Source organism: Macaca thibetana, chromosome 13, assembly GCF_024542745.1.
Source record: "Macaca thibetana thibetana isolate TM-01 chromosome 13, ASM2454274v1, whole genome shotgun sequence".
In the NCBI taxonomy this organism is placed as follows: Eukaryota; Metazoa; Chordata; class Mammalia; order Primates; family Cercopithecidae; genus Macaca; species Macaca thibetana.
Window position 1 is genome coordinate 59,936,626 of NC_065590.1, and position 25,788 is coordinate 59,962,413.

The window sequence follows — 25,788 nt, forward strand, 5'->3', positions numbered from 1 at the left end:
ATTTTTCTTTCTGTCACTTAACAATATAAATTGGTTTTGTGTAAGAACCAGGAGCTCATTGGATTGAATTTAGGAAACTGGTAAAACAAATTTGACTTCAGCGGGTTTGAATGATTACAATGTAATAAACATATAAAGGCTAGGAAGCTAATTTATCATTGCTTTTTATTTTATTTATTTGAAACTCCTTCATCTTTGGTATAAACAGGCTTTATTAAAGATTTTGAATTCAATTTCCAAATGAGTTGTAAATGGCTTTCTATAGAGAGATTACTTGATTTGTTGTTTTCCTGAATAAAACATGTTTTTGCCCAGTGGGGTTATGTAGCCTATATATTAACATTGGAGGATTATTCTGTTGTGCTTGGCATCTATGATGTGCAACATTTGATTTGTTCTCTGATCTATTTGTCTTCACTCTCTTTAATAAACACTGAGACAGAATGCATAACCTCTTAAGACCTGCACTTCAATGAATCATAAAAGAATGTCTGCCTGTGTAGCAGTTTATCATTGGAATAATAATTCTTGTTCCCTTTAAAAATGTTACAGTGTCTGCTCTTCAAAATAGACTGCAGAGAAAAGCATGAGAGATGCTGTGGGTCACTGATGGGGAATCATAATTGACCTCAGCTTTTGTCGCATGGTAACAGGCTTTCAGGGTATTAGATCATCACATACCACAGAACTACAAATATACTGCCCTCAAAGTCAGGGGGGAAATTTTCCATTTTCAATTTATAAAACTACACAGCACAGACCTGTGTAAAAGGAGGCAGCTTGTCGGTTGGGCTGGAACCTCCAGGAAGATAGCCCTTCAGGAGCCTGCCATATTGTAAAAACCTGTTCAACTTCAACCCTTTTGCAAAAGGATTGTGTAACTTTCACAGCCCAGTGCTTACTGGAATAAATGCACACTGCACAAGTGAAATCACTGAAAAAGGGATCAATGCCTAGGTGAAGTATCTCAGAATGCTGGGGCTGGGAAGAACCTTGGGAGGCCATTTATTTTAACTCCCTCAAGGCTAGTTGGCATATTTTAATGTATTAAAACTAATGTCTAAAGAGCTAGAAAAGCTGTCTGAAGAATTAATATCTCTCCTCAGAAAACTCCGTTTGTTGTTGTTACTGTTTCTTTTATTTTACTGCATCATAAAACTCCAGAATGAAGGATGCAAAGTTTTAGTGGAGAGGAAGTCATTAGCCAACATCATTATTGGAAGAAATGATTTTGTACTGTTAATGACAGTATTATGTTTACTCCATAATTCAATAACTGTGAAGCAGTCTCCAATGAAGAGATTCAGATATCTCTGTTCAAACTAAACTGCGCCACAGGCCAAACTGACCAAATGTATTGTTTTTAAGCTTTTAAGTTGACTCAATAATTCCAAAGTCTAGCAAGGAAATACAAATAGTTAAACGATTCACTCATAAGTGTGTAGCAACCTCAGGAATGAGTTGGTCTAGACTAGTACAATTAAAGTAAATCAAACTCCAATCTTAAGGGAACCTGCCCCTTGATGTAGAGGACAAAGAAAAGACTGGAGGGCTGCCAGGCCTACTTTCACGTCCTCACTTCAAACCCTAAACTGTGTCTCCTCTTCTTAAACTCCTAGAATATCTCAGTTTGTCATTTTCTACCTCCCAGTGGAAAATAATTCTCTTTTCCAAGATGCTTCAGACAATCCTAAATCTCAGTCACTTGTGATCACATCCACAATAAGGTATTATACGCACCCAAACCTGGCTTTACTTCTGACTGGGCTGAATGTTCTGGTTGTCTACCTTGTCTTTCTATCTTCCAGGCACCCATCATGGTACCTAGCATATAGTAGGTATTCAACTTTTCTTATTGCTGATTGTTTGTTAACACAATTTTAGTGGGATCTGTAAATTCCATATGAACCCATGACTTTAGTTTGCCTCTCAGCAGTAAACCTGCTTTCTCAACTCCAATCTCTATTTTCTGTCTGACAAGAATTACTTCTGTCTGCAGCCCATTATATTCTAGAAACCACAGATTTTTAATTTGTATTTATTTATTTATTTTGAGACAAAGTCTCACTCTGTCATCCAGGCGGGAGTGCAGTGGTGCAATCTCGGCTGACTGCAACCTCCGCCTCCTGGGTTCAAGTGATTCTCCTGCTTCAGTCTCCCAAGTAGCTGGGATTACAGGCATGGGCCACCATGCCTGGCTAATTTTTTGTATTTTCAGTAGAGACAGGGTTTCACCATGTTGGCCACACTGGTCTCGAACTCCTGACCTCAGGTGATCCGCCCGCCTCAGCCTCCCAAAGTGGCGGAATTACAGACGTGAGCCACCGCGCCTGGCCTAGAAACCACAGGTTTAAATCTTGCCTTCAGAAAGGTTGTTAGTCATCAAAGTTTTAGACATCAAAAAGAACTACTTGGAATTTCTGTATCACACATGTTGCCTTGAATTGTATTCTAGCTACTTTATGGATTTTTGTATCTCCAGTTAGAAAGGATATTTATTTATTTATTTATTTTGAGACAGAGTCTTACTCTGTCGCCCAGGCCGGAGTGCAGTGGCGCGATCTCGGCTCACTGCAACCTCCTCCTCCAGGGTTCAAGTGATTCTCGCGTCTCAGCCTCCCAAGTAGCTGGGAAGCGGCAGATGAAAGGTTGAGACAGGCAGGGTCTGAACAAGAGAAAAGCATGGACCCTCAGCCAGCAGGATGCAATTATAACTGCACACCACCACATCCGGCTAATTTTTGTATTTTTAGCAGAGACAGGGTTTCACCATATTGGGCAGGCTGGTTTTGAATTCCTGACCTCAAGTGATCCACCTGCCTCAGCCTCCCAAAGTGCTGGGATTACAGGTGTTAGCCACTGCGCCTGGCCTCTGTTTCTTTCTTTGTTCTCCTAGTGCCTAGTCCAGTGTTGGGCACTAGCAGGTACTGAAGAACCTATGTGATTAATGAATGAGTGAATGAAAACAAGTACTCCCAAGCAGAAAAGCACACTGTTTTGAGTCTGGGATTCAGGCAGAAATGAGTTAGAAATCTGAGACTACTAGCTGTGTGACTTTGGGCAAATTATGTAAATCCTTTATGTCTTAGTTACTCCATCTGTAAACTTGAGTGGTTGCAGAACTGACCCTATAAGTCACATGGGGATTCAATGTGACACTAAATGTAAAATGCTTAGCACAGTTCCTACAACATAGTGGATATAGTGTTTGAAAAAGTTAGTTACTCTTAGCATAATGAGAAGTGATTAAAAACGCACATAGCCTGGGCATGGTGGCTTATGCCTGTAATCCCAGCATTTTAGGAGGCAGAGGCAGATCGCTTGAACCCAGAAGTTTGAGATCAGCCTGTACAACATGGCAAAACATCATCTCTACTAAAAATACAAAAAATTAGCCAGATGTGGTATTGCACTCCTGTAGTCCCAGCTACTCAGGAGGCTGAGGTGGGAGAATCATCTGAGCCCAGGAGGTCAAGGATACAGTGAACCAAGATCTAAGATTATGCCATTGCACTCTAGCCTGGGCAACTGAAGTGAGACCCTGTCTCAAGAAACAACAACAACAACAAAATAATAAAAACACCCATGAAGATGTGATAAATGTGGAATATGGGGGTTACTGCAATTGCTATGGCTGGGTTAGAGAATCAGCAGAATTTTAAAGAGGGTAGTAATGGGAGTCAGTCATGGATATGATACAGGAGACAGATTGGAGCCAGGGAAATGGGTTCTAGATCTGACTCTTTCTCCAACTATGCAGGATCTTGTGCAAATCACCCCAACTTTAGGGTCTGAATTTCCTCATTAGAGGGTTGCACTAAATGACCTCTGAAATCTCTTCCCACTCAAACAATCTATAATTTGAGGGAAAGGATTCCTAGCAGCGTGCATGTGCTGCTTTTAGTGAGGGTGAGAGAGAGAAAGGCAGAGAGAGAGACTGCAGGCAGGCTAATTTTCTAAATTTAATCCAACGAGCACCTGGTTCTTACACGAAACCAATTCATATTGTTAAGTGACAGCAAGAAAAGTTAATATTATGCTGGTTCTTACTATCCAAAGGGACTTTACTAATCTCCTTTAGATCAAGAGATAATGTGACAGACTTGCCATCTGAGGCCCAGAGAGGCTATGCGACTTATTCCAGATGACAGAGCTAGTTGGTGGTGATGTGGATGCAAATCTCTACTTCCTGAGTAGTCCCTGTGCAGTGTGGGGTCCCCTATACAATGTCAAATGACTCGGAGACAGAAGAGAGCACAGCCCATGAGGTGCTTGCTGGGGAGGGGAAACAGAACGCGGGGCTTGCTGGAGATAACTTCACTAGACACAGAAGGACACTGCTGAAGGAGACCTTTTGTTCACAACTAAAAGTTTTTTTTTTTTTTTGAGACGGAGTCTCGCTGTGTCGCCCAGGCTGGAGTGCAGTGGCCGGATCTCAGCTCACTGCAAGCTCTGCCTCCCGGGTTTTTACGCCATTCTCCTGCCTCAGCCTCCCGAGTAGCCGGGACTACAGGTGCTCGCCACCTCGCCCGGCTAGTTTTTTGTATTTTTTAGTAGAGACGGGGTTTCACCGTGTTAGCCAGAATGGTCTCGAACTCCTGACCTCGTGATCCGCCCGTCTCGGCCTCCCAAAGTGCTGGGATTACAGGCTTGAGCCACCGCGCCCGGCCAAAAGTTTTAATATGATAAAGTTAACTAAGAATCACTGGCAAGTAAAATTATTCGTTTTTTTTTTACTACTAAGAGACACAGTAAATCTAGACCAAATACATTCAGACAAGATTGGGTGCATTCAGGGTGGTATGGCTGTATATAAGACAAAATATACTCAAATAAAGAAACTTGAACATAAGAGAAAATTAACATGGGTGATTCCTATAAAAATAGTCAAAATAAAAGTCTTATGGGTTTGTATGAATATTGGAATGGGGAACTGGGGCAATAGCTGTCACTCTTTTTCTCTCCTGACCTTGGGGTCTCCCTAAGGAGACCAAGAATTGAACTCTTAGAATAAAGCAAAGCTCCTGTTCTTTCCAAGGCTTCTCTGCCTCCCAGGAAAGTGCCACAAAGCAGCAGCAACACCAGCAGCAGCAGCAGCAGCAGCAGCAAGTGTGAAGATGAGAGTAGAGGCTGTGGGAAGATATGGCCTCTCTGCCAAAGGCAGTTATAATTGCATCCTGCTGGCTGAGGGTACATGCTTTCTCTTGTCCAGGCTCTGCCTATCTCAACCTTTCACCTGCTGCTTCCCAGTGGGCTTTATGATATTATCCATATTCCAGTGTGATCCAGTGCTCACTTTTTACACTCCCAAATATGACACCTTCAGGAAGAACTGAAGGAGCTACACGGAGATGGCATGAAGAATTGAGTGCTGAGAGCAAGGGTTCAGAATAAAGGCTGTATTGAGAAGAAAAGTTTCTGAAGACCTAGGGAGAGCCATCGAAGTGTTTATGGACAGGATGAGTGCAAAATATATAAAATGGTGACTTTTTAAAAGTTTAGAATGAAAAAAAAAAAAGATGTATTAAAAGTCTCTGAGAATCCTTGAATAAAATGCTGATCGTGGGTCCAAGCAGAGGAAGCACAAGGTGAGTCTGGAACATTTTGTGCCAGAAAGCAAGAAAATACCCAAAAATGGATGGAGACATAACAAAAAGACAAAAGGACACAGGAGCTGCTTGAACAGCTCATACTGGCCAAATTTGAGACAACTTGTGCACCAAAACTTAATGTGAATGTAACTGATTATAATACACTGAATTGAAAAAAAACTTCCAGTCAATAGTAATGCTTACAACAAGAGAGAAAGGGAAAAGAAAATACTTCTTTACAAAAAGAATGCTAGCTAGTACATGTAGAAGGGGTTACAGAATAGAAAAACCATAATTTTTCAACCTACAATGTAATTATTGATTTAGACAAGGATCATCAATGGGTGATAAAATCACTAGGTAAAGATTTGGGGAAACAGAATATTCATACAAAGACAGAGCTTTGCCCCACAGATGACTTAAAGTGGGAAATGTATCTTTACAATGGTGATGTCTGGTAAATGTCATCATAACTAAGTGATCAAATGTATCATCACTAATAGTGAAACAATTGCTATTAGATGCTCTTGAGATTATACAGCGTGAAATACACAAATATTACCTGCGAAGTATTTTTGCCAAAAGTCTTCAACCTGAATCTTGTTAAGCCTTTAGACTAAATTCTAGTTTAGAGGAAATGCAGAGATAGAGGTACAAGTTAAATGACACCATGAGGAAACAATTAGACAAATCTAAAATGTAAATATTTTAAAAGAAAATTGTCCTGAGTCTTCAAAAATATCAATGTCATGAATAAACAAGCAAAGGTGGGAGAACGGATCTAGATTAAAGGAATAAAGAGTCTAGGCAGGGCACGGTGACTCACACCTGTAATCTCAGCACTTTGGGAGGCTGAGGTGAGTGGATCACTTGAGATCAGAAGTTCAAAATCAGCCTGGCTAACATGGTGAAATCCCATCTCTACTAAAAATACAAAAATAAGCCGGGCGTCATGGTGGATGCCTGTAATCCCAGCTACTTGGGAGGCTGAGGCAGGGAAATTGCTTGAACCTGGAAGGTGGAGGTTGCACTGACCTGAGATCATGCCACTGCATTCCAGCCTGGATGACACAGAGAGACTCCATCTAAAAAAAAAAAAAAAAAAAAAGAGTCTATTAGCTAGGTGTGGTGGCATATGCCTGTAGACCCACCTACTTGGGAGGCTGAGGCAGGGAAGTCACTTGAGCCCAGGAGTTCGAGGCTACAGTAAGCTAGGATCACGCCACATCGCACTCCAGCCTGAGCAACAGAGCAAGGCTGTCTCATAAATAAATAAGTAAATAAATAAGTAAATAAATAAATAAATAAATAAATAAATAAATAAATAAAAAGTCTAAAGAGATATTACTTTGCAAAGTATGGCTCTTGTTGGATCTGAGTTAGAGAAAATAAAACAGCTATAAAAGCATTTGGGGAACAATTGGGGAAACTTAAATATAGATGAGATCTAAGATGATGTGGAATTTATTTAATTTTTTGAAGCAAGGTCTCACTCTGTTGCCCAGGCTGGACTGCAGTGGTGCGATCATAGTCACTGCAACCTCTGCCTCCTAGGCTCAGGTGATCTTCCCATCTCAGCCTCCCAAGTAGCTGGAACTATAGGTATACGCCACCATGCCTAGGTAATTTTTGTATTTTTAGTAGAGATGGGGTTTCACCATGTTGCCCAGGCTGGTCTTAAACTCCTAGGCTCAAGCGATCCATCAGCCTTGGCCTCCCAAAGTGCTGGGATTATAGGCATGAGCCGCTGTGCCCAGCTGATACGCAATTTTTTAAACAGTTTGATAATGGTGTTACGGTTTTACAGGAGAATATCCTCGTTCTTAGGAGAAATATGCTGGAATTTGGGGCTGATGTATGATGCCTACAACTTTAAAATGATTCACTTAAAAAAAATCTGCATGTCTCTAGGTGGTGTATATGTTTATGTGTGTATAGAGAAAGGGAGAGACAGAAACAGAGAAAGTAAAGCAAATGGAGCAAACATCAGTCATTGTTGAACTTAAGTGGATAGTATATGAGTGGTTAAGACACTATTTTTCAACTTTTCGTACATTTGAAATCTTTCAAATTAAATTGAAAAATAAAATTTCTAAGGAAATATTTTGTCATTAAAAAGCTTACCGCTTGGCCGGGCGTGGAGGCTCATGCCTATTATCCCAGCACTTTGGGAGGCCAAGGTGGGCAGATTACTTAAGGTTAGGAGTTTGGGACCAACCTGGCCAACATGGTAAAATCCCATCACTACTAATAATACAAAAATTAGCCAGGCATGGTGGTGTGTGCCTGTAATCCCACCTACTTGGGAGGCTGAGGAATGAGAATTGCTTGAACACAGAAGGGAGAGGTTGCAGTGAGCTGAGATTGTACAACTGCACTCTAGCCTGAGCAACAGAGTAAAACCATGTCTCAAAAAAAATAAATAAATAAAAAATAAAAAACTTACCCCTGGCCGGGTGCAGTGGCTCACACCTGTAATCCCAGCACTTTGGGAGGCCAAGACGGATAAATCACTTGAGGTCAGGAGCTCAATACCAGCCTGGCCAACATGGTTAAACCCCGTCAAAAAAAAAAAAAAAAAATAATAATAATAATAAAAAAGCTTACCCCTAGCAAAACACAAGCTCTTTCATTCCTTTCATTCCTAATCAATCCTGTTATTGTAAAGAAGAAAGATATATTCCCTAAGTGACTCCTATTTCCTCATACAGAGAGGAAACTAAGCTCTTTCCTTCCAGGAAAGGCTCTCTGCAGATATTCTGAAGCCACAGGAGGGGAAAATTCCCCAGCACATATACTCTCTTTCTTGTACTGACGTGAGTTCAGAGCATCAAAAATAAAAACGAATAACATGAGGGATTTGTCATGTTCAGGAATTAATCCACACCCTTCCAATCCAGCCTTAACAGGGTACACATCTGATCCCATGCCCTCATCATGGTGACAGCTGCCTTCTCAGACTGTCTGGCCCCTGGTTCCTGGTTTCCCTTCAGAAGAGAGGTCAGTGCATCTCAAAAAGAGAGCAAAAATGGCAGATGAGCTTCCAAACTGACATTGTTACCAACAGTTCCATAGGAGATATGATAGATAACGTGATCCTGAGCACAGAACAAAGAATCTTGAAATATGAAGAAGAGAAAGAAGATGGGTAGGTAGTTCATTTAGAACATTCAAAAAATCTTTCAAAGCAGACAATGGTTTACTCCAAGTTCCACAAGCAGAGCCTAGAAATATTGACTAGCTAGTTAAACGGGAATGGAAGACAGTGTGAAAAAGGACAGAGAGGTACTCAGCAATGCCATATTCCCAGCCTTGAGAATGGGCATCCCAATTTCTGCCTGTCAAACTAGCCAAAAGATACTTAAAAAGCAAGCCAATATGAAGAAAATGAAGTTACACTTTGAGGTACCTTTGCAAAAATTCACACCTCCATATAACCTTCCATGCTGCCAACAATACAGCAAAACGTCAATCCCCTCGTTTCTGTGAAACCATTCAGAGTGAAAGTACAACATTTTTACAGCTTAATTATTTGGTGGTTAATTGCTTTAATTCATAATGTCATGAAGCTAATATGGTCTGAACCATAAATTCTCTAAATAAGATGAGAAAAACCACAATTTAAAAGTTGTATACAGAATTATTGTAAAATATAAAAACCCAAAGATGAAAGCTATATTTGAACAAGTATGTATTTAGCATTTTCTGTTTCTTTTTTTTTTTTTTTTTTTTTTGAGACAGAGTCCAGCTCTATTGCCTAGGCTGGAGTGCAGAGGCACGATCTCAGCTCACTGCAACATCCACCTCCTGGGTTCAAGCAGTTCTCTGCTTCAGCCTCCCAAATAGCTGGGGCTACAGGTGTGCGCCACCACACTCAGCTAATTTCTGTATTTTTAGTAGAGACGGGGTTTCACCATCTTGGCCAGGCTGGTCTTGAACTCCTGACCTCGTGATCCACCAGCCTTGGCCTCCCAAAGTGCTGGGATTACAGGTGTGAGCCATGGCGCCTGGCATATTTACCATTTTCAAATTGATTTAAATAATAACTTCCATAAGAAGATTAGAATTGCCCTGCTGGCTACTTTCTCTGATAAAAATTTTTTTCATCATTTTTAAGACAACCTATGCTTTGTAAACCACCATCTGAATATTAAAAGCCATGTGAAAAAGGCATGTACAAAAATGATAATATTTTTGTTCATTCATCTACCTATCCATTCAACAAAATGTATTTAGCATCGACTGTCCCAGCATCATGCCAGGTGGTAAGGGTACAGACATAAATAAAGTCCCTCAAGGAGCTCAGCCTCGTTGGGGCAACCAACCTGTAAGAAAATAGTACCATCAAGTTTTAAGGATATTTTGAGAGATAATGATTATTTCACTTTGAGTCACAAGGAGAGGTGCTGGTGGAGTTAGGAAGACTTCACAGGGGATATGATGCTTGGGTCAAGTATAAGCAGATGTTCAGCAGGCAGTGGAAAAGGAGGAAAAGAATTTCCAGGCAGAGGGAGCAGCACACGCAAAGACATGGGAGTGGGAAAGTGCACAGCACATCCAGGTACCTGGGAGTGGTTCAGTGTAGCTTTGGTGACAGAGTGAGGGAGGCACTTTTTAACGAGACCAGAATAGAGGAGAGGATGTCTGGGTGAAAAGACCATGTGTTCAGTTTTGGATGTGATGCCGGGGGCCTCTAGGAGGTGTTGCCAGCAGGCATTTTCAGGACCACCTACAGACTTGGGTAAGAGAGAAGCTCCCTTAGCCTCTCTTTAGAGGGCCCTGTTCTGTCCTTCCTCCAGGGGTACTCTGCACACAGGCCAAGGGGACTTCCTCACCCAGAGCCCACACACTGCTACCCCTTCTAGGTTACACCAGATCCCCAGGACCACAGAATTCCTTGTTCAAACAGCCCAGAGCCTGCTTCCAGGGACCGTGGAGGAGGTGTAGTGTGGAGAGTGGACCAGAGGATGATGTTGACAATGGAGATGGTAATGATGATGACTCTGTTCCTTTGTGTTTCTTTTATCTGTCTCAAACATCCTTTTCCTCTTTCTCCACCTCTGCCCAAACTTCTACGGATCACATTCTCTAGGAAGCTCCTCACTTACCTATTAGCTTGTCCATCATGTGCTTCCATGGTCTCCCATGTTCATCTTTAGCACAGCACAATTCTAGCACCTCATAGGCTACCGGCATTTATAGAATGAGTGGTCATGGTTTCTAAAGTGACCCACCAACCACCCTGGTTTGCTTGGAACTGTCTGGTTTTAGCACTGAAAATCTAGCATTCCAGGAAAATCTCCAGTCCTAGGCAAATCCAGGAGACTGATCACTCTTAAACTGATATCCGAAGTTTTTTGAGTGAGCAAATAAATGAATGTTAATATCAAAGCTGAAGGCGCCCAATTTTTCCGGTGTGTATGTGAGCAGAAACCCATTCAAGGTATCCAGGGGATCATTTCCTTCTCTGTACTCTTCAACTCTCATCTCAGCAAAAAATGACCTGGCTGGATTCCTGACCCAGCTCCATTTTCCCCCATAATCCTGGAGGAAGGATAGTTTAACTTTCTGAACCAGGGCTCTTTATCTGAACCACAGAACAAGAAATTGATTTCAGTACTATTCTCTCAAGACTGGTACATAACTAGTACCACTCTAGACGCATAGAAGTTGATTCATTATGTAATTTGATGCCTTGGGATATCTAGGGTTTATTTCTTTTATCTGTTGGAGGTCACATAGGCCCTAAAATCAAGAATGCTACTGGGGACCAGACACAGTGGTTTACGCCTCTAATCTCAGCAGTTTGGGAGGCTGAGGAGGGGGGATCACTTGAAGCCAGGAGTTTAAGACCATCCTGTGAAACAAAGCAAGATTCTGTCTCTACAGAAAATTTTTAAAATTAGCTGGGCGCACTTTGGGAGGCCGAGGTGGGCAGATCACGAAGTCAGGTGATGGAGACCATCCTGGCTAACACGGTGAAACCCCGTCTCTACTAAAAAGTACAAAAAATTAGACTGGCTTGGTGGCAGGTGCCTGTAGTCCTAGCTACTCAGGAGGCTGAGGCAGGAGAATGGCATGAACCCAGAAGGCAGAGCTTGCAGTGAGCCAAGATTGTGCCACTGCACTCCAGCCTGGGCGACAGAGCGAGACTCCATCTCAAAAAAAAATTTAGCTGGCGCAGCGGTATGTGCTTGCAGTCCCAGCTACTTAGGAAGCTGAGGCGGGAGGATAACTTGAGCCTAAGAGTGAGGCCATAGCAAGTTATGATTACGCCACTGTACTCCAGCCTGGGTGACGGTGAGACCCTGTCTTTAAAAAAAAAAAAAAAAAAAAAGGTACTGTGATTGTCCCTCTGACCCTGACCTTGGTCATTAGCACAGATGGCTGGAAGAGGGAAGCTATGGGAAGGAAGTGTCAAAGGATAGGGCTTGTGTTATCTCTGACCTGCAAATTGAGGAAGAGGTGTGGAGAGGAAGTACATTCTCACTTTCCCAGCATGGGCAAAGGCAGAGAGCTGTAAGGTCTTACCAGTCAGGACAGGAAAATTCAAAGACAACCACCTCCTAGGGCTTGACATGTTGGTCATCACCAACTTTCTCAGTGGCAACTGCCAAAGTCAGGCAGCACTGTATGTCATGTTGTGGAAGACAAATGCTCTAGAAATAAATTGACTTGAAACGGTCTCAAATACACATAAACCACAATGGCTTTAAATGTAACTCTTGACTTTTTTCTCATTTTCTTTCTCTTCTAAGAGAGGTCAGCAAGGAAAGTTCTGCAAGAGAGGCTTTATGGAAATTCAACCTAAGAAACCTGGGTGGACTTTTATGTATCTGCTGTAACAAACGTATTTCACTCCTAAATACTTGTTTTAAAGCTCCTGGAGCCTTTAAACTCCAGAGATGGATACATACATCTCCGATCATGCACCTGTATTTCAGACTTAACGATGCACTTCTTATATGCTATACATCAATCCTTTTAAAAATTCATTTTCTAGAGGAGGTGATTATTCATTTTGTCATTCAATTTCCCATCATTAAAAATTTCATGCAGTAAAATCACTGCATACTAATGGGGTACTGTGTAAAGAGAGTATTTTTAGTGACTAAGTTGAAAGAAAAGATCATTGATGGCTCTTCCATCTGAGGATTTGAGGAGGAATCAGAGACAAATTTCTGAAGAATACCTTGGAAAGACCTGGAAGCTACCAGAATGCAGAGTAATGAAATGGAGGCCTTAGGGCTCCCTTTTCAGCTCAGATTCTGAAGCAGAGGTGCCCGCTTTTAAGTAACATTCTGTCTCAGTGGTATTTCATTCACAGGATAAAGTTCATTAAATCTCCTTTCCCCCCACCATCATGACGTCACCACATTAGCAAGGACAACAGAAGCACAGGGTCCTGAGTTTGCACTGACTGGTCATTCATCTGAAAGGAAGGTCACAGGGTTGCCAACGCTAATTGGAAGAGCATTTAATGCCTGGTTTGCATGACTGAAAAAAAGAGGACCCACCTCTGGCCTGGCAAAGGAAAGACCTTTGATGGTGTGAGAAAATGTCTAACTTGGCTAAAGGAGGTCAAATTCCACTGAAGCCTTCCAAGTGGGTGCAGATAACTGTCAGCATCAGAAATGGTCTTGCTGGGCAGGGCAGTGTTCTGTAGGGAACTGTCTTCAGTAGGCAAAATTTCACCATGGCTTGCAAAAAATGCTTTTCACTGGGTTTTAAAGGTCCATATGCTTGTGCTTTCTACTGGAAAATTCTCAGACCTTGATATGGCCTGTGATGACCTTTTTTTTTTTTTTTTTTTTTTTTTTTTTTTCCGAGTTGAATTCTACCAACAGTCTTCTTAAGGAACTGCATTTTGAGCTTTAAACCTTACTCTTCTTTAATTTCCCAGCGTCCTCTCTGCCTAACGGGGCTGGCAGTCTACCTGGGGCTTTAGTAATGCCTATCCTCTTGCAACTCCTCCATCATACCACGCAACGGCTCTCCTCCCTGCCTTTGCCGTCACTTACTTCACCCAGAACTTGCTCCCTTCTTTCCTCCCTGCTTTTTCCTAGCCCATTTTATAACATTAGACAATTTAGGAGTTATCTTCTCTAGGAACCCTTTCTGGAACCTCTATAGTGGGCTAAGGTCCTCACCTCTGCATCTCATAAGCCCCTCTATAGTTACAATTATATTCAAATCGAGTTCACACAGTAGGTGTTCACTATCCACCTGTTAAATATTTCAGGTACGGACACCTTTGTTTATTTTGGATGGGACCAAGGAGCTAGTTTTTATGTGGTTTTTCAAATATTCATTTAAATCTGTGGAGTTAGAAACCCAAAAGGGCAAATTTCCTATGAAGGGGAAGGCATATTATAGTGACCAATTGTTGGAGTTCTGTCCTGTGCCAGTTACTTTAACACTTTACATTAATTCTAATCTTTGCATAATTCTAATTTCCACAATATTCTTTCGAGATAGATCTTACAGCCTGTATTTTACAAGTGAGGCTAAAAATTAAACGACTCATCCAAGGTTATGCATCCGAGAGAGGGACCCAGCTAACTCATGCCCAGCTCTGTCCAACCCAGAACCCTTTTACCCCACGATAACAAGGGGCCATTTCGAGAGACTAATCCCACTGAATCTCGGATACTGGGACTTTTGAGTGACTTTTCTTTTCTGGTAAATTACCCCCGGCAAAGAACGCGAAGAGGAAGTATAAACGGAAGACCCTTTGAGATTAGCCTGTCAGCTGAACAGCTACATTTGCCTGTATCCAGATTTACATGGGTTTTGTGAGTGGGTGAAATGAAAAACGTGCGGCTTCCATGAGGCCAAAACACTAGGCTAAAAAGCTGTTCAGGGTTCGTGTTTATCGGAATCTTTCAGCTTCATTCTTTATCGGCTTAAGGTGTTTTCGTCTACCCCTCAATAAGGGGCGGGAAAGTGCATGAGTGTGGCAGGGAAGGATAGGTGGAAGAGGAAGGTTCTCCAGCCAAGCGCAAATCCAGCGACTCTCCGCCTGGCGCAGTTACCAGGACAGCGCGGCCGGAGCAGCAACGGCAGAAGCCGCACCGTCCCGGCGGCGGCTGCGAGCTCGAGTGACGCATTGCAGGTACAAAACAGCCAATCAGAGGCCGGCTCAACGACCATCGGGATACGCATCGCCGCCACGATGCTCTTCCGCGCCGCAAAGTAGCGCCCCTCAGGAGCCGCTCCACCGGCCTTTTAACGGCTCGCTGGGAAATAAAACCCACTTACGTCATCCGTTCGTCCACTTTCCTTGATTTCTTGCCTCATCGACCAAATAACTGTGAAGAAAGGGGTCCCGCGAAGAGTTTGAGGGGAGGGGGTTGGCCCGGACTCGTTTGCGATGTTCCGTTATCTGGATGCGGCGGAGGGATCTGTTGGAGGGAGGTGTTTATGAGGCGCTGGGGGCGGAGGAGGAGAATTAGTCCGAGTGGAGCGAGCGAGCTGACTGGTTGTGTGGTCGTGTCTCGGAAACCGGTAGCGCTTGCAGCATGGTGAGTGCATCGCTGAGCTGCCGCCGCTGGGCCTGTGGAGGGGAGAAACTGGAGCGAATTGACTAAAGAAAGGAAACTCGCCTCCCTTACACCTTCAAGGAGTGGTTTCTGCCAGAGGGATGGCGCGAAAGAGGCCAGGGATGCCCGCGACGGTTGTGTCGCAGGTGCTCCCCCACCCCCATTCTCCTCAGGGGGGCTTCTTCTAGTGAGTTGAGGGCCGGACGCACAGTTCCCGAGGTGGAGGAGCTCCTCGGGGGCTTGGCTGGAGGAGGTTGGGTCCGGGATGAGCGACAGCCCAGTGCACAGGAAGGCGAGAAAGTGAAGGAAGGGAGAGAGGGAGCGCAGAGAGCTTTCTGTCTGACGTCTAGAAAGGTCAAACTGGGGCCGGATTCAAACCCCGCAACGGACGGTTAGTGCGGGCGCCAGGAAGCGCCTTTGTTCGCTTGCGGCCGCCATGCGCCCAGGGGGCGGGAGGAGCGCGCGGGGCCCTGGGGCGAGCGCCGGCGCCGCAGTCAGCCCGCGTCCTCCGCGTGCCGGGATCCAGGGGGCGCGCGGGCGGGCGGGCGGGCGGGCGGCGCGCTATGTGGGCCGAGCCCGCGCGGCGCAGGGAGCGGCCGGTGGGGGCGGGGCGGGCGAGCGCCGCGCGGGACCCGAAGCCGCCGCCCCGCTCGGCCCCGCTCGAGCTCCAGCTGCTGTGCTGGCACCTGCAGAACTGCGGAGATCTCCGCGGCGCTGCGGGGCCGTTGGCGGGGATGGGCGGGGGAGGGGGGGCCTCGAAGGTTTCCCATCCGCCTCTGGCAACCCTAATCTTCCTGCTCCATCTGGGCCCTGGGGCGTCTTCCACCGTCCAGGCCGGATGCTTTAAAAAAAATTGCTTTTTAAAGTGTCGTTGAAAGAAATTAGCTTTATCCCTGAAGTCAGGGGCGCATCCTCGCAATATACATCCTGTTATGGAAAGTGTTCGACTCCAGCTAGGGTTCTACAAGGCGTTTCCTGTTCACCGCCTGAGGAAAGCAAGCTCCGGAGTGACTGCCTTCTGAAAGTCGGTCTTGTAAAAACAATTGGACGGATGCCTTTGAAGAGCCCCTGTCTCTGTCCTTTTCTTGAGAACAGTGTGCAGTCCTAATGTTAAAGAACCACGACCACATAAAAACATTGCTCCCCTTCTGCTGCTTCGAAAACGACCCCTAAATTCCGTGTAGAAGTTGCCAGGTCGTCTTAACGTTCACTTCGTTTGTATGATGTCTGTCTGTCGAATACTGGGATGGAAGAGTGTATGCGGGGGGAGGAGCAGGGAATTTTTTTAAGCATTTTCCGGTCACCTCAGACTGGAGATCATGTTCTTTCCTGAAAAAAAAAAAAAAAACCCTAATGAGGGCGGTCATCTGCGATACTTACTTTGTGGTTCCTTCTGCCAAGTGGTTACAGCGCTGGGTGTGTCCAGGAGGCAAGGTGACATCTTAAACAGGAGTTGGGGATCCTTGCCAACTGAAACCTCCAGCCTGTATGGGTGTGGGGAGAGGAGTTCACCTTAAATAAAACTAGCGTTCATTGAAGTTTGATGGATTCGCTTTATCTTGATATTTTAAATACTCTGAATTTGAATGTGCTGGTTACATTTACTTTCTTTAAGATGTAGTTATAGGCATATGTAATAAACATTACAAGTTGTGGAGTAAGCTATTTTTAAAAATAAATGAAGGGTAAAGTTTTCTTTAATTAGTTTTGATAATTAGTAATTATAATAGATTTTTCTTGGTGGAGTTGGTATCCACACTTTTGTGGTCCGTTGCCCAGTGTTAAGCTTTTGTAGTTACTGTGCATCACTGGTGCTTTGGGGGTTTTCAGTTAAATTGGCAGTTCTTACGAGAAGAGACAAAGTCGGAAAAAACAATACAAATTGACAGATCCCATGAGTAAATTTGAAAATTGCCTTCAGATAACTTCATAATTGAGGACTGAGATTTTAAATTAGGACTTCAATTAAAAAAAAAAAAAAATTAGCCGGGCATAGTGGCCTGTGCGTGTAGTCCTGGCTACTCAATAGGCTGAGGCAGGAGGATCATCTTGGGCCCGGGAGTTGGAGACTGTAGTGAGCTATGATCACACCAGTGCACTCCCTGGGCAACAGAGTGAGACCTTGTCTCTCAAAAAATAAAAAAATTAGGACCCCAAGTTAAAGTGTTAAAAATTTTATATGGAAGTTAAGTAAGATTGCTCATATAATTCTTGAGTTTACATGTAGTCAGCATATGCTCAGTGAAAACGGGATTGCTTCAAGAGGACTTTGAGGCCAGGGTGATTAGGTAAGTAAAAGATGTAAAAAGGTAGAAAATTTTTGTCACTTGACTCTAAATAATTTTTCCGATAAGTGCCAAGGCCTGTTTCTGTTAGGCTTAGAAGATCAAAGGAGTTGGCTCTTTTAAAATATAGAAAGCTCTAGCTTCAGTTAGAATTTAGGCCTTTAGTAATAGCCCTAATTTTTATGAAGCCATTTTGTTCCAGTGATCTTTTGGTGAGAGATGCTATGTAAGTACTATTCTTCAAAATCAGCTGTCTTTTTACCCTAACGAAATAATTTAGATTGCTTTTGATATAGGTAAAACAAATATCCTGACTTCCGTAATTGTAGAAAAAACTTCACATAGGAATCCTTTGTTGTATCAAAGTAGCACCTGATGGGAATGAACAGACAGGAATGGATGAAGGATAGCAGTTCGTGTTCCATTTCAAGCCTATGGGCTCACACATTTATTCAGATAAGAACTTGGGTTTTGTTTTGTTTTTTTTTTAAACCACCTTTCACTAGATAAACTCCTACAGTATTCATGCATACTTTTGAATGGCATGTAGGAAATGTTTGATAGGTACTTAATTTATTCACTTCAGGTCACTAATGTAATACAGGTTCGTGCTTCTTCATGTTGACAGATCACCTATGGTTCTCCAAAATGAACATTCTAATACAGGAGGTCTAGGGAGGAACCTGAGTGTATACTAATGCCTAGAACTTTCTCTGGAGTGGCAAGAGCAGTGGGAGGAATTATATCAATAGCTACAGAAATAAGGGAGTAAGTAAGAACAAGTCGTCTCTCTAGTGAATTATTATTCACTTTACTGAGATAAACATACATGTTAATGAACTTGAGTTTTCCCAAAAGTAGAATTTTTCTGGTTCTTCTAAGAAAATGGCACTCCATGGAAACAGAGGGAAGAACCAAATTTATTCCCCTTTGTAGCAGTTGGGAAAGTTAGTGCTAGGAAGTCTCCTTGATTTATAGTAGGCTTTATTCTGGATATTGCTGGTAAAAGTTTATTCTAAAACCTGAACTCTGGATAAGTAGTAAATACAAAAAGCTTGTCAACCTTCCAAGCAAAATTGAGAGCTTTCAGGTTATGTGAGTAATTTAGTCTCTTGGGTGCTTAGTTCATTCCTTGAAGCTGATTTTTGTGATCTCTTCCAAGATTGCATTTGCTCGGAGGTAGGGAGTTAGACAACATGGTATGAGGTCCCTAAATTTTGACTTTCCAAGCAAAACTGGACAGTGGTTCCTTTTGCTAACATCCTCGTTTCTTCCTAAGGCGGCTCATGTTTCATATACGGTAGCCTTCCCAAAATCCCATTCGCCCCGCCCCCACCATGTAGAGAGAACAAACCTGTCTCCCTTCCTGTACAGAGTATGGGATCCTTCAACTTTCACACAGGTTACAGTGTCTGCCACACACTTAGCTCAACTTTAAGTTTTGAAGTGATGTCACCTGCTGCATTTGTCCCTGGGTTGCACCTTGTGGATTTAGTTTGCATAAATTTTCTCAGCTTAAACAAAGTTAACATTGAATAGATGGCTTAATAAATGCCATGCATGCCTACATTCTGTGTGGAAATTGAGCTCGTCAGGTTGATATTTAACATTGTAGGTTCTTAGTTTAGTTAATTTATATAAAATAATGGTTACCATTTAACTCTTTAGGTTAGCTTTGTACATAGCATCTCACTTTGCACAACAACCCTGCAAGGTAAGTATTGTTGTTCTTGTGTTACAAATGAAGTTGACTGAGAGGTTGAGTACCACGTCCAAGGTCACACAGCTATTAAATGGCAGAGCTGGGATACTAGCCTGTGACTCAGAACTTGATGCTTTTCCCCCCCACGCCATACATGCCAGGTTGCCCTTCCTTTCAGAAATGATAGAAGTCCTGCAAAATGCAATAAACTGAAGTAACGTAGCTTCTATTATAACAAAGTAAATAATTCAGTAGATTTACTGGATTTTAAACCTTATTCCTTGGGTAAACAATCTGTGACTGACTTCACACCAAATACTTGTTGGTGGAAGATTTGGACTTTAGGGATAAAAGTAGATACATTTTTTTATTTTACAAACTCTGTATTTGAACTTAATTATTGGCTCTTCAATTTGAAGTTACCAGCTTTTTTTTTTTTTTTTAATTAATTTGATTTACATCGTGGTCAAATAAAAATTGCGGAGCAGGGAAAATAAACTACTTTCTGGATTCCTTCTTGAATTTTCTCATGCTGTGCCCTAGAGAAAATGTGAAGGCATTCCACATTAAGGTGTTACTTTTCCCAGGGATGTGTTCATTTAAAAAGAATAAAGCCGGGCAATGTTTATTTTTCTTTTCCTACAAATAAATGAATGGATTAATCATTGTATACTTGACTCCCATGTTGGTGGGATTTTAGATAGGAAGCTATTTCTTGGCTGTGCTTCTCAATACCCCATAAGGAGTTGCTTCATGGATGTATATACTAATAAGCAGTGAAAGAAAGTGTATGTTCAAAGAATACAACAAGGAGTATGGATATTTTGCAATCATCTTTATATATTATGGTGCTCTGAATTAAAAGCTAAAAGTTACTGGGTATGTCTGACACCTTAGTGCTTTATCTTGGTTCTACTAATTTTGCCTGCCCCACTCCCACTTAACCCTAGCCTCATTCCTTATCTGTAAGATAGGGGATAATAAGATTATAAGGTTATTATTAAGATTGAATAAGGATAAAATTTATAATGGGTTTTAGCAAATGGCAGAAAATATTTTCTGAAGAAAACCAAGTGCTATTAAAAAACATCACAAGTCTTAGGCTTATTTTGGGATTTTAAAAACCATGAGAAAATGGATGGCTGAACTTTTAAACATTTGGTAAGTATTATAGTTCGGAGCTCTGGATTCTTTCCATTTTGTCTGCTGGGTGAGAAGGAATAAAAGCTTGTTGTGCCTTTTTCTTTGGATCACTTTAATTTCAAAACGATGTGTTTAACCATTTGTGGGAGTAATTTTCATTTTGTGATCCTGAAGCATTTTGATTCAGTGGGAATTTCTGGTGATTTATATCTGGCATAGAAGTGAGCTTAAGTTTAGCGATTCTAACGTTGAAAAAGGAAGCAGTGTTTCTATTGGATTCTAAATTATACTTTCAAAAATATTCTGAAGTATTTGTATATCTTAAACTTGGAGTTAAGACAGCTTAGCTTTGAAGATAAGAAAACCAGATGTGTGCCTTTTCTACCCAGATGTGTTTGTTGCTGGAACTAAATGAAACAGTAAATGAAACAGTTTAAAACCTTTGAAAGGTTTTAAACTTGTTTCTGTAACTGCTAATCTATATACTCAAGTCACTAACCTATCTCTTTGATCTCTTTGTAGGCTGACCAACTGACCGAAGAGCAGATTGCAGGTGAGAAATACTCAGCTAGATTGTACCCATTAGATTATTATTTATTGAATAGCCAACATCAGAATAAGAGACTTGTGTGAAATAATTGACTTTGGTATATGTCATGTATACTAACATAAGGGTATAATATAATACAGTAATTCAAACTGCTTTGGCAAGTGGGATTGTAAACTTGCCGGTGGAAGATGTGCAGGGCTAATTGTAATTAAAGACATGTATTTTAGTCTGCGTGGATATACTTTGGAGCCTGGTGGTGTAGTGGTGGTCTTTGTTTTGTTTTCTGAAGACTACCTTAGTATTCAGGAATTCTGGGCTAGCTAACACTCTAACTTCAAATCAGTCTCCACAAGAAAAGAGGGCTAAGAAGTAACTAAAGCAGCTTGAAATGGAGAATCAAAAAAGGAATATTGAATTTACCCCTGTTCAAATTAGCTAATATTTTAACCTAAGAATTGCATATATAATCAATCAGAATAATCATTTCTCAAGTGAAAAAATTTAAGAAGTTGGCATTCTATTTTATAAATGTCAGTGTAGCAATATGGATTTTTCTTTTAAAAAGCAGTGGCAGCTGTTGAAATGAAGCTGCTTAAATATTATCCCCTTTAGTTTGCTATGGAAGTATGCGAAATTATTACATAAAACCTGATGTCATGTTCTCTTTATGCCATGCCATAGAACATTAATACTTTCGATTTATCCTTGTACTTTGAGATGGCTGGTTAATGTCAATGTTGGGGAAACTTTTCCCCCCCTTGCTGGAGTTGTTTTTTTTTTTTTTTTTTAATTGTAGTGTTGAAATGCTTTGCAAACTATTCCTTTGTTTTCATTAGAGACTTTTATTAGCATGAGCACCAAGCAGTTTATCTGCCACAGTTTTCACAGTAACCAGGAAGGGTTTGATAAGAGCTCAAAAGCACTTGAGCACTTTTTCTAATGCTGGAGAAAACTGTGAGAAGCGCAATTGGAACTATATAGCCCATTTAAAGCAAGCTCCTCACTTCCATAAGCATATAGAAATTTTCGGGATACCAGAATTACACGAGTCACCTCAAATATTCATCACAAATACTATTTGATAGGACTGTAGGTAGAAAGCTATTAGTATTAAAGACAAATTTAAGCAGGTTTTATTTTTATTTATTGTGTAATTTGACTTTGTGTTTACTTTCTGAGGTTGGTAAATTACATGTATTGAATGTTATGAACAAAAAGCAAACAGTTTTGGGTATAATTTTTTTTTGTTGAGTTACACTGTTTTAAAGGTATCACCAATTTGATCTCATGTCTCCTCAAAACAGACTGCGCCTAATGGCTGGTAATCTTACCACTTTGGGAGGCTGAGGCAGCAGGTTCACTTGAGCCCAGGAGTTTGAGACCAGCCTGGGCAACATAGTGAGACCTCATCTCTACAAAGTAAATGTATCATCAAAATGTTTTTCTGAAGTAGTTTTTTTATAAATATACTATCTTCTTCCCAAACTATCTTAGGCTATCTAATACTTTCAGTCTTAAACTCTGACCTTCTCTAATACACTTGCCTTTCATTTCTCAATATTCTCAGTCAGGTAGTGGTACGTACTGTACACAGTACAACATGTTCGCTTTAGGGTAGAAAATGTATTAATCAGTGTGCCTATTGCATAGTTGATGGTCATTTCTGCTCTCCTAAACACACAACTCTTTAAAAAGAAAGTTTGTTGGCTGGGCACAGTGGCTCACGCCTGTAATTCCAGCACTTTGGGAGGCCGAGGCGGATCACTTGAGGTCAGGAGTTCGTGACCAACCTGGGCAACGTGGCGAAACCCCGTCTCTCCTAAAAATACAAAAATTAGCCAGGCGTGGTGGTGTGCTTCTGGAATCCCAGCTACTCAGGAGCCTGAGGCAGGAGAATCACTTGAACCCGGGAGGCGGAGGTTGCAGTGAGGTGAGATTGTGCCCCTGCACTCCGGCCTGGGCGACAAAGCGAGACTTCGTCTCAAAAAAAAAAAAAAGTTTCTGTCTATTGAATATGAGAATGATAGCATTTTTATTTTTTAATTTTTTTTTTTTGAGACAGTTTCACTCTTGTTGCCTAGGCTGGAGTGCAGTGGCGCAACCTCCGTCTAGTATGACTTCACTAACAAGTTCATTTTATTGATAACTCTGCCAAGATGTCATTAGTTGTTGGTGTTTGACTTTTGGAAGACTGATAGGAAAAATGTACAGTAATTTTTCCTTAAGAAATCTGTACCTAAACTTCCATTAAATTTTCAAGGTCCAAATTTGTTTGAGAAAAATATTAATGTTACTTAATGTATAGCAACAATTGCATGAAGTGCCAAAAGAGTTCCAATACCTGATCTTTAAGGGATTATTAAGTTCAGAATTTTGTGAAGAAATAGAAGTTAATAAACAGTCATTTGATTCGTAATTGTCTTGTGATAACCTATTTTAATAAAATTTTAAAGACATGTTATTTTAATAAAATTATATGTTTAGGTAATAAACTAATTAGGGAAGGGCCCTGGGGTTGCTAATGAACAAATAAAACTTGAGTAATAGATTTTTCCGAAAGTTTCAATTTGATCATAGCTAAAATGGATTTTGGTAGGTTCCTTACCACCTATCAGTTATGTAGAAGATAGCTATTCTGTGGCATTTGGGACCTGTTCTCTTTATTGTATGTTTAGGTTTTGACTCTTGGATTTATATTTCAAGTCATTCCTGGGAGTTACTGTTTAGAATTATATGCTTCTGTACATAAAGATTATGCTAGTTTTGAAGTACAGGTAAACTGTAAAGGCAGGTGAATTAAAATTTTACTTTGGGGATTATTTTGAGGTTTTACAGGTAATTTTTACTCTTGAGTATAAAAATACAAGTAGAAATTTGGAATAAACCTTGACCTTTAAAAGAAATGTTATTTGTTCCTTTCTTGAATGAATAACAGATAGTATTAGCATAGATACGGTTTTCTTTTCTGCATTTTACTTCTAGCAAACATTTTAAGTGCTATTAGATTTTTAAATTTCTTGAAATTTATACATAGATAATCTTACACTATGCATCTTCCAGTATTCAGCTTTTTGTTAAATCGTATAATAGAAAGGTGACTACTGCTAATTAAACATTGGGAATTTATGCACCTAATGGTGGTGTTAAAAGATACCCATAGCAGAGAATGTAATATAAACAAATACATATCTCACAGTCCTTTAATTTTCTTGTGACCTATATTAGGTGAAAGATGCAATGTGTCTGAACGCTGATATATGTATTTCTAGATATTTCCACATTCTGTTTAAAAACAGTAAAATTGAAATGTCTTTATCAATTGTGCTATTTGTAGGTGGAGACTCCCTGATCTATTTTTGTCATTAGGTTGATCTAGGTTAGCGCTGTATACTATTTTCATAAAATCAGTTAGTGTGGTACGAACCTTCTGATAGGTATTAGATGAGTTCTTCTACAAACCAGTAATATTTAAATAAGAAAGAATGCAGTTAGGAGGCAATTGTAGTAGCCCTGGCAAAGGATGATGGAGCCTTGAACCAAAATACTGATTGTAGAGATGGAGGAAAAATTAGGCAGTATTTAAATGGTAGAATTCAAGACTTGTTGGCAGATTTCAGATGGAAAGAGTTAAAAGTGGCTCTTGGGCGTTTGCTAGTATCTTTAGGGTTGCTTTGAGTATAGAATTCATCTTCATATGTTTTGCTTGTGATCAGCCAGGGGAGATATATCCTGTAGACAGCCAGAAATAAAGATATTTATTGAGCAAGATGAGTAGACTAAAGATATCTTTGTTGTAAGTGAGTATAGATGAAATGGCCAAGGAGTGGGAAAAAAAGGATAAAATTGGTCATATCTAGACATAAGAGACAGGAGTAAGAGCCTTTGGCAGTATGTGGTAGGAGGAAAATCAAAGTACTGTTACGAAGGCTAAGAGAAGTTTTGAGAGGTTTTCCATGCAGTTTTGGATGCTGCAAGAAATGAGATCATCTTTATCTTGACATTTATTAAGTATTTGTTTGTTGGACATAGTTGTACGTGTTTCACACATACTAATTTTTTTATGAGGGATGACCAGGTGAACACCCCTTGTGGGCGTGGTATACTGTGTTGCTGCACATACTGGGCACATTAATGCCATTTCACAGAAATGAGGAAGCTGAGGCAGAAAAGGTTTAGTAACTTGTTCAGATTGCATTGCCAGAAGAAGGAACAGAGCTAGGAAATTCTAACCCAGTAGTCAAGTTACAAAGTCTCATTTTAGTTTTTATACCGCATGGCTTCACACTGAAACATACTTGATGGATTGGGTGACTGACTAGTGGTCATTGGTAAACTCAGCATTTTCAGGTGATGAGTTGGAGCTGAATGTCATTTTAAAATAGTGGATTGTTAGGAGAGAGGAAATTGGTATGAGTAGTAGTGCCTTCCAAAATTTGGGGAGGGATAAGGGCAAACACTTTTTAACTAAGGTTTCAGTTTAGTTTTACGCTAAGCGATGTGAAGATATTTATGTGGTAATGGGCAAATGAGTGGAAGAATAGTTGAGTCCACAGAAGAGGTAATATGGAATGAAACTGGAAGGTGTATGCGAATTGGAGTAGGGATAAACAGGCAGGGAATAAATTGGCCTTAGACTGAAAAGAAGGTACACCATTTCTTAAACATGTGTCACATACACATTTTCAAATGTATGGCTATGTTGGGAAAGCTTAATGGCCCCATGAACTTGGAAACTGTTTGTATTCGTTTGCTGATAGGGTCTAATATCTTCTGGAAAACGACTTACTTGGAAAATACTAGCTGTATTATTTACTCATTGGTAGAACTTTGCAGTATCAAAGTTAGTCTGTTTTAGTTTCTTCCTTTTTTTTTTTTTTTTGGAGATGAGTCTCGCTTTGTTGCCCAACCTGGAGTGCAGTGGCAAGATCTCTGCTCACTGCAGCTTCTACCACTTGGGTTCAAGCAATTCTGCTGC

At 41.1% G+C, this 25,788-nt stretch overlaps 1 protein-coding gene across 50 annotated transcripts in view; it reads left to right on the plus strand.

Moving 5' to 3' along the window:
* Positions 1-25,788, plus strand: part of CALM2 (calmodulin 2) — a 1,210,617-nt gene that overhangs the window by 1,181,048 nt on the left and 3,781 nt on the right. For 48 of the 50 annotated variants that reach the window (XM_050754909.1, XM_050754899.1, XM_050754910.1 and 45 more), the window contains exons 2-3: positions 15,045-15,115; positions 20,786-20,816. In XM_050754909.1, coding sequence (XP_050610866.1) covers positions 15,113-15,115; positions 20,786-20,816 — 34 coding nt within the window. In that variant the 5' untranslated portion in view covers positions 15,045-15,112. Of the gene's footprint in view, positions 1-715; positions 721-11,413; positions 11,419-15,044; positions 15,116-20,785; positions 20,817-25,788 lie in introns of those variants that run through there. The other 2 variants (XM_050754903.1, XM_050754940.1) reach the window with 2 other exon arrangements.